This window comes from Lycorma delicatula, chromosome 5, assembly GCF_047948215.1.
Source record: "Lycorma delicatula isolate Av1 chromosome 5, ASM4794821v1, whole genome shotgun sequence".
Lineage (NCBI taxonomy): Eukaryota > Metazoa > Arthropoda > Insecta > Hemiptera > Fulgoridae > Lycorma > Lycorma delicatula.
Window position 1 is genome coordinate 48,879,698 of NC_134459.1, and position 14,122 is coordinate 48,893,819.

A 14,122-nucleotide genomic window follows, 5' to 3' on the forward strand; every position below is an offset into this window, starting at 1 on the left:
TAATAATACATTATATAGGACATAACAAAAATAGATAAGTGTGCTACTTTAGCGATAAAAAAGGAACTGCTCAAGTAATTGCCCGGATTGAAGAGAAATTGTGATAAAATATTAATCAGATACATACCTCAGAATGTTATAGAAGAACTTGATATTGACAGTCTAACCTTCAGGGATGAATTCACAATCTACAACCTTGCAAATGTTGAAGAAAATGATATGCTGTTTGGTTGTACTCTTAATCTAATTTTCCTTCTAAAGGAGGTGAAAACGCCTTAAGCTTATCGTTTCATTGTTATAGGCTTGCTGGATCATTTCAAAAGATTCTGTCAAAATATCCCAAGTCTGACACAGACTACCTCCTGCACTCCCTTATGATTCATAGTGAAATTACAAATATGACCAACTATGTGGTAATAAAATAAATGTAACAACCATCCCAATATAGACAGAATAACATCACTCAGCATACTAACTGATGGTCACATCATACTACAGGATGCACATTCCTCTACTATAGTTTGTACTTTTTTTTAATTTTTTTTTTTTAGCTTAGTCTCAAAATCTTTTGTTGTATGTAGTTAACTGATAACAGATTTAAGTTTCTATGACTGAACATTGGGGCTTGCAGAATTTTTTAATAAATTAAAAAAAAATTTTTTTAAAGATTTTTTAAATTCAAAATAAATTTATTTATTTTCATATTCAGACAAAATTATACAATGTGTTTCAAAATGAATATCAGGGTTTTAAAGTTATGTAATATTCATTATTATTTTTACTTACACTGATAAATTATACATGAAATAAAAGAGCAACTCAAACAGTTTTTCCTAAGTGTTAAATGTGAGCACCATTCATTACATGGCACACATCCAGCCAATAGGAGAGTTAATCCCATACTTTAATCAGCAAGTCTGGAGTAATTGATGTAACAGCTGCTTCAACACTGTGTCACAAGTCAGGCAGGTCAGCTGGTAATGGTGGCAGATACATTTGATCCTTTATAAACCCATACACTCCCAAGAAAAAAATTGCATAGGGTCAGGTCAGGCAAATATGCAGCGGTAAACAAGCCCTGTTACTGGTCTCTGGCAACCAATCCAGCAGTGGGGGGAGAATTTCATTCAACCAATCACATATAGTGTTATGCCACTGAGGAGGCAAAACGCTATATATTTATATCTTGTTGTCAAATAAAGTTCTGTGGTTTGTATTGCAGTTGAGGAAACAGCCATAGTTGTAGCATAGTCTAGGATTTTCTAGGACTATGCACAAAATACTCTCTTTTACAATCAATATTGTCTTCAGACACACTTGGTCATCCTGTACTCCTCCCTTTACAAATACAACCAGTGGTTTCAAATTTTTTATACCATTTATAAATATTATTGGATCACAATGAAACTTCAAATGGAATGCACATTGAATGGTAATTACAGATTCACACTTTACAAACTGCAAAACACAGAACACTTTCTATTGGGGAATCACCATCTTTCCTACTAGCACGTTCAAGCGGAAGGTACAGAAAACAATTTATGAGCTTGCGCATAGCTAAAACTGTTTGAGTGGCTCTTTCATTTCATGTATACAATTAATGTCAAGGTACCAATCTATCAGTACTCTGCTTAGTCTCATTTAATTTATTAAAATCACTGCTAGATTGTGCTGGAGTGTTGTATATTGGTTCTATATGTTCCATTCTACATGCATATCGATAGTATTCGGTTTTAGATGGATGTTTCAACAAATTATTGATACTGAAAGTCACGTTACCATTCATTTCTGAAAGTCACATTTTTCTGCATTGCACATAACCTAATACTTGTTTGCGCTCACTTATTTTGCAACATATAACCTTGGTTTTGTTTAGTAATTGTTGCCATATTCTTTTTATATAATTTTACGTTTTGATTTTTGTCTGTTATTGTTCATTTTATGTATTTTTTCTGAAATGGAGCCAACATCGGGCCCAAGTGGAAGACCCAATGACGATGATATTCGTGAATATTTTGACAAGTACAGCGATAGTGAATATACAAATGACACAAATAGTGGTTCTGAAAGTAATCAAAGTAACCACAAATAGTGGACCTGTTTGTACAAGGTGTGATAGGGGCGATTGCTTTCCCAAACATAAATGCTAGGCAATACAGAAAACCAGGAAACACACTGACATGTACTCTCAAATTTCTATTTATCATAACATTGTAAATAATAATTCAAATTTCATACTTCTTATACAACATTATGTAGATTTTATGGGCAGTGGTGAGTTTTCTTCAAATTAAGTATAGTGTTAGGAATATGGAAACAAAAATAAACTTTAAAACTTTTTTTTAATTAAAAAATTTAATTTTTGTAATATGAACATTTTAAAATGAAAAATATGACATTTTCTAAACATCATCATATTCTAAATAATTTTCTGGGTAAGTGGTATTTTTTCAAATTTAAAAATTGAAAACAGCATGACATGCAATGGTTTGAATAACATCTCTGCATGCCAGGATAAAAACGCTTCACAGTTTTAGCAAAACCCACTTCAAAATGGCTAACAACAAAGGGTTAATCAATGTATGTGAAACTTGAAAAATATTACATAGCTTTAAACCCTGATATTCATTTTCAAACACCCGGTATTATATATATAAATTATACCGACAAAAATTGTTCAATGATCATTAAAATATTTAATTACTTTAAACTACTTTTTACAAAATTCAGATTATGTTATTATAGCTTCTATAAATCAGAACAAGCTGAATAGGTAGGGCCATTTAACGCAAATAAAGATAATGAAAGATTCTAAATCGCTGATTGTTGAAGCAATGTACAAAGTAAGTTTATTCATATGAAAAAAAAATATTAGAAAAAAGGAAGCAAATAAATCAGTTCACCCAAGAGACATAGGCAATCAATAAAAACCTATTAATGAGAAATAATATCAAAAACAAAAAACTGGCAATTACCTCGCACGAGCTCTCCCTTGTGCATCGAGATCAACTGTAGGTACACCAAGACGGACAATACGAGTGAATAATGATTGTTCCATGTTTGAGAACTTTTGAAATGCCATATTTTTAATAACAGGTGGCAACTGATGATGATCACCGATCATTATCCATCTTTTTAAACGACTGTAACCATCTTCAGGGTTCTGCAAAAGTAATGGTATAAATGTCTCTATTTCCAGAATCTGTGCAGACTCCTCCATCAATATGTTATCATACTTAAATCCTGTAACAAGAAAATTACAGCAGGCTAATAGAAAAAAATCAATGCAATAATAATTTTCCCTTTTAAATGCTGTTCAATACAGCCAACTATATTTATTTACTATTAAAACAGAAAAAATTTAACAAAAAAAACCAAAGAAGAATTTTCTCAATTTCTTGGACAACTTATATTGATTTGATTAATCTATATCACATGTTGATATCCTTAGAAGCAGTACAAGAAGTGGGTTTACATCACAAACTATTATTTACATAAAACTGTTAATTTGGTAGCAAATTTTTATGGTTTTTAAGTCAATGTAGTAATTTAGTTTTGTGTTTACAATATTCAGATGATTAAGGGTTTTATTACATGGAAGGGCTTTCTAATCCACATGTAACTGGCTTGAATCTGTTCAGACTGGTAATCTAATGGATAATTCCCCTACACCTGACTATTAAGTTATTCATCTTTATTGATAGAAAAAGTAAAAGATAGTTACCCATGATGTTGCACAGGAATGATGATCCAACTCTATCTTGTGTAATATCACAAAGAAATGAGATAGTTCTGGGCCAATATAAGAGGTAACTGTCTATTATTTGGATAAGGAGATCACTTTAACTTGAAAATTTAGTGTGAAATTCACTACATATAACAGACTTATTTTGAAAGTAAAGCCTTGCAAAACGGCCCAACATCTGGGCACTTTACTGTAAATTGCTACTTATAAAAAAAAAGCTTTCTGTTAATCTGTTGTCCAGTATGAAAAGTTAAGTAAAAGCTTAAAAATGAATTGTTTTATTTATATGCCATTATTAATGTTTTTATCATAAAAGTTTTTAATTACTTAGATGGATATAATTATTTATGGGATCAATAGATTCAGAACATGAATAAAAGGGCAAAGTTTTCCTGTCGATCAGACCATGTGAAAGGTCCCTAAGGATGCCTCAATTAAGATACTAAAAGTCGAGAGCCTAACTAACATTCTGACACCGATAATTTTGATATATCTGAGTGAATCTAGCAAAATGGCTCAACCTATATCAATGTAAACGTGTCATAGTCCTGTTTTTCAGTTGTAATATTGGAACAGTTGTTGCTGTTTTTCAGTTGTATTGGAACTAGTTAAATATTGAATTTATTTTAAAAAATGTTTCAAACAAGAGTTGTAGAACAGAAAATTTTACATAAAAAAGTTCTCGTACAATTTTCATAAGATCATAAACAAATGTGATCTTTTACTTACATCAAACACAAAAAAACTCATGTTTTTATTCTAAAACTATTAAATTCTTTAAAAATAATTAAATTAAAAGGTAACACTCAATAAAGGAAAATTTAAAAAGGGAAATGGGTAGGACAAATGTGGATATAGTAGGAATTAGTGAGGTTCGGTGGGAAGAGGAAGGTGACTTTTGGTCAGGTGATTTTAGAGTAATTAACTCAGCGTCAAATAATGGGCAGGCAGGAGTAGGTTTTGTGATGAACAAGAAGATAGGGAGGAGAGTGGAGTATTTCAAGACGCATAGCGATAGAATCATTGTAATAAGGATAAAATCAAAACCTAAACCGACAACGATTGTTAACGTCTATATGCCTACAAGCGCCCATGATGATGATGAGGTAGAGTGTGTATACGAAGAGATTGATGAAGCAATTAAACACGTAAAAGGAGATGAAAATTTAATAATAGTTGGAGATTGGAATGCAAGCACTGGAAAGGGCAAGGAAGGAAATATAGTAGGTGAATACGGGCTGGGCAAAAGGAATGAAAGAGGGGACCGACTTATAGAGTTTTGCACGATGTATAATTTAGTAATTGCCAACACCCAATTTAAAAATCATAATAGAAGAATATACACTTGGAAAAAGCCAGGCGATACTGCAAGGTATCAGATAGATTATATCATGGTTAAGCAAATCAACTCGTTGACTGCAAAACTTACCCTGGAGTAGACATTGATAGCGACCATAATTTGGTGATAATGAAATGTAGATTGGGGTTTAAAAACCTGAAGAAAAGGTGTCAGATGAATCGGTGGAATTTAGAGAAGCTTGAGGAAGAGGAGGTAAAGAAGATTTTTGAGGAGGACATCGCAAGAGGTCTGAGTAAAAAAGATAAGGTAGAAAATGTAGAAGAAGAATGGGAGAATGTTAAAAAGGAAATTCTTAAATCAGCAGAAGCAAACTTAGGCGGAATAAAGAGAACTGGTAGAAAACCATATATTGATATAACCGTATATATGATATGTTGCAGCTGATGGATGAACGTAGAAAATATAAGAATGTTAGTGATGAAGAAAGTAAAAGGAACTATCGGCAATTAAGAAATGCTATAAACAGGAAGTGCAAACTGGCGAAAGAAGAGTGGATTAAAGAAAAGTGTTCAGAAGTGGAAAGAGAAATGAACATTGGTAAAATAGACGGAGCATACAGGAAAGTTAAGGAAAATTTTGGGGTACATAAATTAAAATCTAATAATGTGTTAAACAAAGATGGTACACCAATATATAATACGAAAGTAAAGTCGATAGATGGGTGGAATATATTGAAGAGTTATACGGAGGAAATGAATTAGAAAATTGTGTTATAGAGGAAGAAGAGTTAGTTGAGGAGGATGAAATGGGAGAAACAATACTGAGATCTGAATTTAAGAGAGCATTAAAAGATTTAAATGGCAGAAAGGCTCCTGGAATAGACGGAATACCTGTAGAATTACTGCGCAGTGCTGGTGAGGAAGCGATTGATAGATTATACAAACTGGTGTCTAATATTTATGAAAAAGGGGAATTTCCGTCAGACTTCAAAAAAAGTGTTATAGTCATGATACCAAAGAAAGCAGGGGCAGATAAATGTGAAGAATACAGAACAATTAGTTTAACTAGTCATGCATCAAAAATCTTAACTAGAATTCTATACAGAAGAATTGAGAGGAGAGTGGAAGAAGTGTTAGGAGAAGACCAATTTGGTTTGAGGAAAAGTATAGGGACAAGGGAAGCAATTTTAGGCCTCAGATTAATAGTAGAAGGAAGATTAAAGAAAAACAAACTAACATACTTGGCGTTTATAGACCTAGAAAAGGCATTCGATAACGTAGACTGGAATAAAATGTTCAGCATTTTAAAAACATTAGGGTTCAAATACAGAGATAGAAAAACAATTGCTAACATGTACAGGAACCAAACAGCAACAGTAACAATTGAAGAACATAAGAAAGAAGCCGTTATAAGAAAGGGAGTCCGACAAGGATGTTCCCTATCTCCGTTACTTTTTAATCTTTACATGGAACTAGCAGTTAATGATGTTAAAGAACAATTTAGATTCGGAGTAACAGTACAAGGTGAAAAGATAAAGATGCTAAGATTTGCTGATGATATAGTAATTCTAGCCGAGAGTAAAAAGGATTTAGAAGAAATAATGAACGGCATAGATGAAGTCCTACGCAAGAACTATCGCATGAAAATAAACAAGAACAAAACAAAAGTAATGAAATGTAGTAGAAATAACAAAGATGGACCACTGAATGTGAAAATAGGAGGAGAAAAGGTTATGGAGGTAGAAGAATTTTGTTATTTGGGAAGTAGAATTACTAAAGATGGACGAAGCAGGAGCGATATAAAATGCCGAATAGCACAAGCTAAACGAGCCTTCAGTAAGAAATATAATTTATTTACATAAAAAATTAATTTAAATGTCAGGAAAAGATTTTTGAAAGTGCATGTTTGGAGTGTCTCTTTATATGGAAGTGAAACTTGGACAATCAGAGTATCTGAGAAGAAAGGATTAGAAGCTTTTGAAATGTGGTGCTATAGGAGAATGTTAAAAATCAGATGGTTGGATAAAGTGACAAATGAAGAGGTATTGCGGCAAATAGATGAAGAAAGAAGCATTTGGAAAAATATAGTTAAAAGAAGAGACAGACTTATAGGCCACATACTAAGGCATCCTGGAATAGTCGCTTTAATATTGGAAGGACAGGTAGAAGGGAAAAATTGTGTAGGCAGGCCACGTTTGGAATATGTAAAACAAATTGTTAGGGATGTAGGATGTAGAGGGTATACTGGAATGAAACGACTAGCACTAAATAGGGAATCTTGGAGAGCTACATCAAACCGGTCAAATGACTGAAGACAAAAAAAAAAAAAAACTCAATAAAGTACATATTTCTGGATAACTTTACCAAGTGTAACATAAAAATAAGCTTTTTTTAACTTTTGACAAACATTTATTTATTTATATTGCTATTTTCCCAGTTTGGTGTGCACTGATGCATTTTACAGACATTATGCTCACAAAACTCAAGTCAAAAATTAAAATTTATACTAAACTGATATTGCCATCTAAAAGTAAACATTTTTCCCTAACTATTGCTATTATTTAATATTTAATTTCGTAAAATTTTAATAAGTTATTATTGGTTTGTTATACTTAGTAAAAGTCCCAAATTATGTTTTTTGAAACTGATTTTAAAATTACTGATATTTAAAAAAGGAGAATGTATTTTGCTATGAATCTTATTACATTAATAAATAATCACCTTAAGAATATATTCGCATAGTTGTTTTTTCATTTAGTTTTTTTACAGGCCTTTGATAAACAAATTTGAAAATACTTCAACCTGACAACATTATACTATAATATGTTATTATACATATAGGAATAACATAAATTTGCAAATTCTTTTAAATTTACCAAAAGTTATTGCTTTAGGTATCATTTATCAATGAATAACATTTTGATTTTTTGACTATCTATCATAGATCAAAAGTTGTAGGTATTTGTTTATCGCATGTGCATGCTGAAACAGTGCTGCCGGCTACTTCAAATCTTCACATAGGCAGTATATAGAGTGCTACTGTTTATTGCGCTAGCTCGTTTATTTTTCATCTGATTGGAATATGTCTATAGACTTTTTTGTGTAAAATTTTTTGTTCTACTTTTTTGACAAGAATTATTTTTTCTGTAAAATCAATATTTTACGACCTACAGCCAAAATAGTGAAAAACAGCACGGTTATTACATTTTATTTCGTTTATAAACAAATATTAGAATGGTAGTAAGACTCTCCACTTTTAATATGTTAATTGAGGCATGCTTAGGGAACTTTTCCACCTGATCTGATTGACAGGCAAATTTTGCCTCTAAATTCATGTTTTGAATCTAATACTTCTACTCTACATATAATCTTTAAAATAAAAATAATGTCTATTTAACTGATAAATAAATTTAGAAGGCTTAGTTAATGCAATAATAGATTTTATATGATTTTTTGGGCCTCTAGGTAATTCTATATTTTTGAACATTAATTTGAAGAGAAAGAATTTTCATGGCGGGGTAGGAGAAAAGTAGTAAAAAATTTATCAAAGGATATAAATTGTATGTTCATTTTTGTTTTTTTTTCTAAAACTTTTGTTTATTATAGTTTAAATCAAAAATGAAAATAAAGAAAATAAGGTATTTTAAAATTCTATTTTTCAAAAAATTAATGGAACATAATGCCATATTGCTGTTTGCCCAAGCAGCAAATAATAACTTTCGCTGGACAGTTATTCCTGTATGAAGAGCTTCACAGTGACACAGTGTTCTTAACTGGACGAAGTTTATTGTTGATGGTAGCACTCCATTCACTCTGCCACAAACCACCCTTTTTAAAAATCGTTTGAAACAACATGATTAGTGAAAGGAGGCTGCAGATAAGCCTCTCTTGCTGTACTATCAGCATGCTCATGGACTGAAATTCCAATATGGATGGGGATCAAGCAGAAGCTCCCAGTTGTGTTACACAGTCATTTCAGAAACAATAGACTGTATATCACAAATCACAGGGTATCTGGAGTATATGTCATTAATCATCTACAAGGCACTCATGGAATCTGAACAGACAAGTACATGTTAAAATATTGGGCTAATTATATTTAACGTCGTATTAGTAGCATACAGCTCTGTGATGAAAACACTGACAATGGCTGGGAAGGCCATACGTGTATTGTCAACCACAAAAGCACAACCAACAGAATTATCTTGTTAACAGCTGTCTGTATAAACTATAGCATAGCTTACAAGAAAAATCTTATAATATTGTAAACAGCATAAATAATGATGTTAGAGTTTATACAGATGGCTTTAAACAAGATAATTCTGAAAAAAAATGAACAAGTTGATTCAAAAAAGTACATGAATCTGGTAGGTTCTACATAAATCTACTGGATTCATGTACTTTTCTGGTATCAACAGAGACTAAAGCAATAATTTATGAGAAAAGGCCACCATTGGGATAATAACGTTGAGTAACTGTAAGTACTAGAGGTAATTATATACTTGAGTAACTGTAAGTACTAGAGGTAATTATATATTTAGAAATAAGAAAAAGTGATGAGCTCTGATACCTCACAGGGCATTATATCTCAAGCATTCCTGATATTGATTACGACGATGGTTGGAGAACTCTGTGTCAAAGGTTGGATGATGTGGTCATACTTTATGCAAGCTACATAAGGAGCAGATTATTTGGTTTTATCTATATGAAGCTGATGAAAGGTTTATACTGATTGGCACTTTACCATCAGACAGGTTTCATTTCAATCTGAAAATTTCACATAGCCTTTTCCACGAAGTTATGATGAAAATTTAGATTAACATAAATTTGGGTTTTAAAATGAAGAGAAACTGGATTCCTGTATGGTTCCAAAAAGTGGCTAAAAAACCAGGCAGCAAAATTTTTTGATGAAAGGATACAAACATTCATTTATAGATATTACAAGTGTTTCAATTTATTTGACAACTACGTAGAAAATTAGTTTAAGGATGTATTTTCAAAATGTATGTAATACATTTGTTTCAACACCTGCTGTTTTTTACTTCCTTGTATGAAGTAAAGGAAGTATTGTAGTCGCAAATAATTTTAGTTTTCAGATTTCAATGAAAATATCCATTTTGACCATCCCTGAATCCATTTTAACTAGTTCAGCATGACATCTGTATGTACATACATATGTATTGCATAAATAAAAAACAATTAGCCGTAGAATGTTGAAATTTTATATTTAGGACTGTTGTAAAATCTAGCTGTGTACCTCCTTTTCTGATTGCAATCTACTGAGCAAAAAATATGTATAGTCAGATCTCTAAAATAAAGCGGGGGGTCTCAATTTTGAAACATTTGGATTTTGGATTTTTTCTTAACTGCAGTAATAAGCTCTTGTTGAGAGCTTTTCAATAATATATCATAAGTGGTACTTATTTTCATTGGTTACAAAGTTATATCCAAATAAAATTTTAATTAATGAATTATTTGGGTCTTACAAGGGGAAGGCACATCGATTCGAATTCAACTTTATATATACATATATTTTTTTCAACTTTTTTTTTTTTTTAATTTAAATATAATGATTTATTAATAATTATTAACCTCTTATTGTAAAACAAATTTTAACAATAAATAATAATACAAAAAAAAAAAAATTAAATCAGAAGTTATTAGTGAAATAAAATTTTATGCACTCTTCATTTTAATTCAAAAATTTATACAATCGGAGGTTAATAATTATTAACAAATCAATATATTTTTAAAAAAAAGTAAAAAAAAATATGTGTATATGAAGTCAGATTTGAACCAATGTGTGCATGGTTATGGATCCGACACATTCTCACTTACATCACATATCAACTTCAGTGATGTGAAACAAAATTAATATATAAACTAATTTTAAGTGTTAAGGAAATTTTTAGGGCCATTTTTTTTAAGTATAGCTGAATATTGCATGTTACTGAGTATTACTGTTATTGCATGTTGTGTGATGAAGATACGTACTGTTTCAGTGTACTATTCACACATGCAATATGGTTCAAATGGTGTCCCAAAAGGTTACTAAAAAAAGTAATTTAATAGGCATATAAGGAAGAATTTGAGGATCCTTGTATTACTTCTGTTTACATGTTACTAAAAAAAGATAGATGTGATTCAGGGGTATTGAATAAAAATCATTTCTTGTTTACAAAAAATACTTTTAACAATGACAAATGATTCGTCTTCAAAGCCTATATCCATATTATATACTGATGGTGGAACAAACATTGCTCATTATTCTGGAATTTTACCTAAAAGTTTGAATGTCGTTCTTTTGAAACCAAAGTATAGATGAGATGTGAGACCTACTGAAAACTCACAAACTGTAATAACAAATGTTATAAATTCAAATAAATATAAAAAGACGAAACCCCTGCAACACCACACTCATTTTAAACCCAGTAAAAACATTTTAAAAATGTAAACTAAAAATTTAGTAACCTTTTCCATTTTTGTTTTTATTTTCATTGAATTTAATGAAAAAAAAAAGAAATACATATATATAATGATGAAATGTTATATGTGTGAACAGGTAACACTTATTTGGTTCTCCATTTCTCTTGTATAAATACATAATTTTTTATTTATTTATGTATTGTTTCAACCCTACTTGATAATAAATATCACTGTACAATTTAGTAGCCATTTCCTGTTTTGTTTTCATTTTCATTTTGTTGATGGTTGCATCATAATAATTTATAAAACATAGTATTACATAGATAAGACTTACATTTACTTAAAGAGTAATAAAGGGACTTTTACTCTATCCTAATATTTCAGGTTAAGCTTTTTGAATCCATAATTGTATAAATATTTGTTGCTAATAAAAACTAATATTCAAGCAATTGTGTAACTGTCCACTTTATTAAAGAATTCGAGGATCTTATCTCACTTTCAAATGAATTAAGTTTAAATGAAGTGCAGAAAAAAATGTGTATATTTAATTTAATAGGCATACAAGGAAGCTATGTGGTGTTCAAATCAGATTTTTTACCAAAATATAAATTAATTTCTGGATAGCCCTCATGTATGTGTATATGGAAAAATATATACATATATATATATTTAATATTATAAGAAATATAAACCACCAAAACATATTAAATAAGTTAAACTTACCATAAATTTCCAATCATCAATTTTCGCAGTATCTCACACCTTCAATTAATATTGATCACTACATGTTTTGGTGGTTTATACTCATATTTAACATAATATTAAATTTTACTATCACAGTGGTCAATACATTAATAAATTATCTGAATTTTCAAAAAATTATTTGATCCTACAAGATCCAATTGCAAATAATAATATATATTATTAATTGGAAATTATTATGGTAAGTTAAACATATCTTATTACTGTATTTTAGTGGTTTCTATTTTATATAACATTAAATATATATATACACATATATAAATTGACCAACGCATATAAAGATTTCTCATCTTGTGATCTTTTCACTTAACAATCACAGTTTACATCATACTAACAGTTCAGATAATTTACATACCCAAATCAACCAATTCTTTCCTTTTAAGTGCAGCATGAGTACAGGTCATAGCAATTACTTTGGCTTCTTTAACCAAAAGATATTTGGATCTATCTAAACCACTTCTCAACAACTCAAATGCCCTGAACTCCTCTAACTGCGTAAATATTTTCTCTATGTATCTGCAAGAATTGATATTAAAACAAATAATAAAAAAAAAACCAAAACAAAATAACAATAAAATAAGATTGTTCTGAAAAATTCATATGTAATCAAACATAATCTGAAGGAATGTTTTTTTAATGTCAAGTTTAAAAATTAATCATATCAAGTGTACAATGAAGTTTATGAAGAAGCATTCTCTCCAAAACTGAGACTTTTTTCAGATTTCATATTTTAAATTTTTTCTCTGAATCTATAAATATTTAAATATTATTATCATTTTTTTTTTAACTCTGAAATTATAAAGCCTCATCATATCTATGTAACTGTAGTTCAGTTGATCTGCTCAGTTTCAAGCTGATTATTCAATCAACTGTTTAGATGGGTAATCCCAAAATTATTTAAAATCATTTTGATATATTATAACTTAACTTTATAAATATAAGAATTAAATTATGGTGGATGTAATAGAATCCTTTAGAGACGCACAAAAGAACTGAGTGCATCTTAGTTCACTTAAAAAGAGATAAGTATATGGTCAAAATACTGAAGTATGTCATCGATTTACTGTTATCTATATAAAATAACTTAATATTACAAAAAGTAAAAATTAATAATTAAAAGTACATTTCTATTCTTAAACAATCATCATAAGTTGATAAAACTAACTGTTAAATAGAAAAACAAAATGTAAACACTCTTACAAAGCAGTAGAAAAAATGGTTTACCTTTATTTATAGAATTAAAATTAAAATTAAAATAAAAATTAGTTATAAACAGTTGAAACAGAAAGCAAAAGGTTAGTAAAAATATGGCTCTCTTAATACAAACAGAGCCTAAGGTATTAAGGGATTTGGACCTTTTTGTAACCTTGGCTAAAAGGAATAAAAGAAGTCTAAAATTTTTATTAATAGTAGTATATATATTTCAAAAAATAAAAGTTAAAATAACTCAATATTTCAATTTTTGTTAATGAAAAGAGGTAGGGGTCCTAGGATGGGTAAAGAGGCATAATCTTAATCAACCCTTTTTACTATTCTCCAAAGCATTGATTCTCAAACTTTTTTCCCACTGCCCACATTGAGAATCAAAAGTTTTCTAGCGCCCCCAAAATTTTTAAACTGCAAGTATAAAATCTGCAGTATACTGTCAAAAATTACAGTATTCAAGCTTTAATTTTTTTTATTTGTCTCTCTAAGCCTCTTGGTTGTAAAGTTAAAGTAGTTTTAATATAATAATTTTTTATCATAAAATATGGGTGTTCCTTTAATTTTTTGTACTATTGTAGTACGTATTTAATCTTACTTTGAAATATGAAGAAAACAAAATTTTTGCCTTTTTTTAATCAGCTGTCGCCTTCCTAGACTGGCTGAATGCCCCCAGTTTTCTGTAGG

General features: G+C 30.0%; 1 protein-coding gene across 1 annotated transcript in view; it reads right to left on the minus strand.

The window, feature by feature from the left end:
- LOC142324919 (RNA helicase aquarius) overlaps positions 1–14,122 on the minus strand; it is a 250,064-nt gene that overhangs the window by 6,020 nt on the left and 229,922 nt on the right. The window contains exons 21-22 of the mRNA XM_075366060.1: positions 12,588–12,748; positions 2,976–3,243 (exon numbers count right to left, since the gene is read on the minus strand). Coding sequence (XP_075222175.1) covers positions 2,976–3,243; positions 12,588–12,748 — 429 coding nt within the window. The remainder of the gene's footprint in view (positions 1–2,975; positions 3,244–12,587; positions 12,749–14,122) is intronic.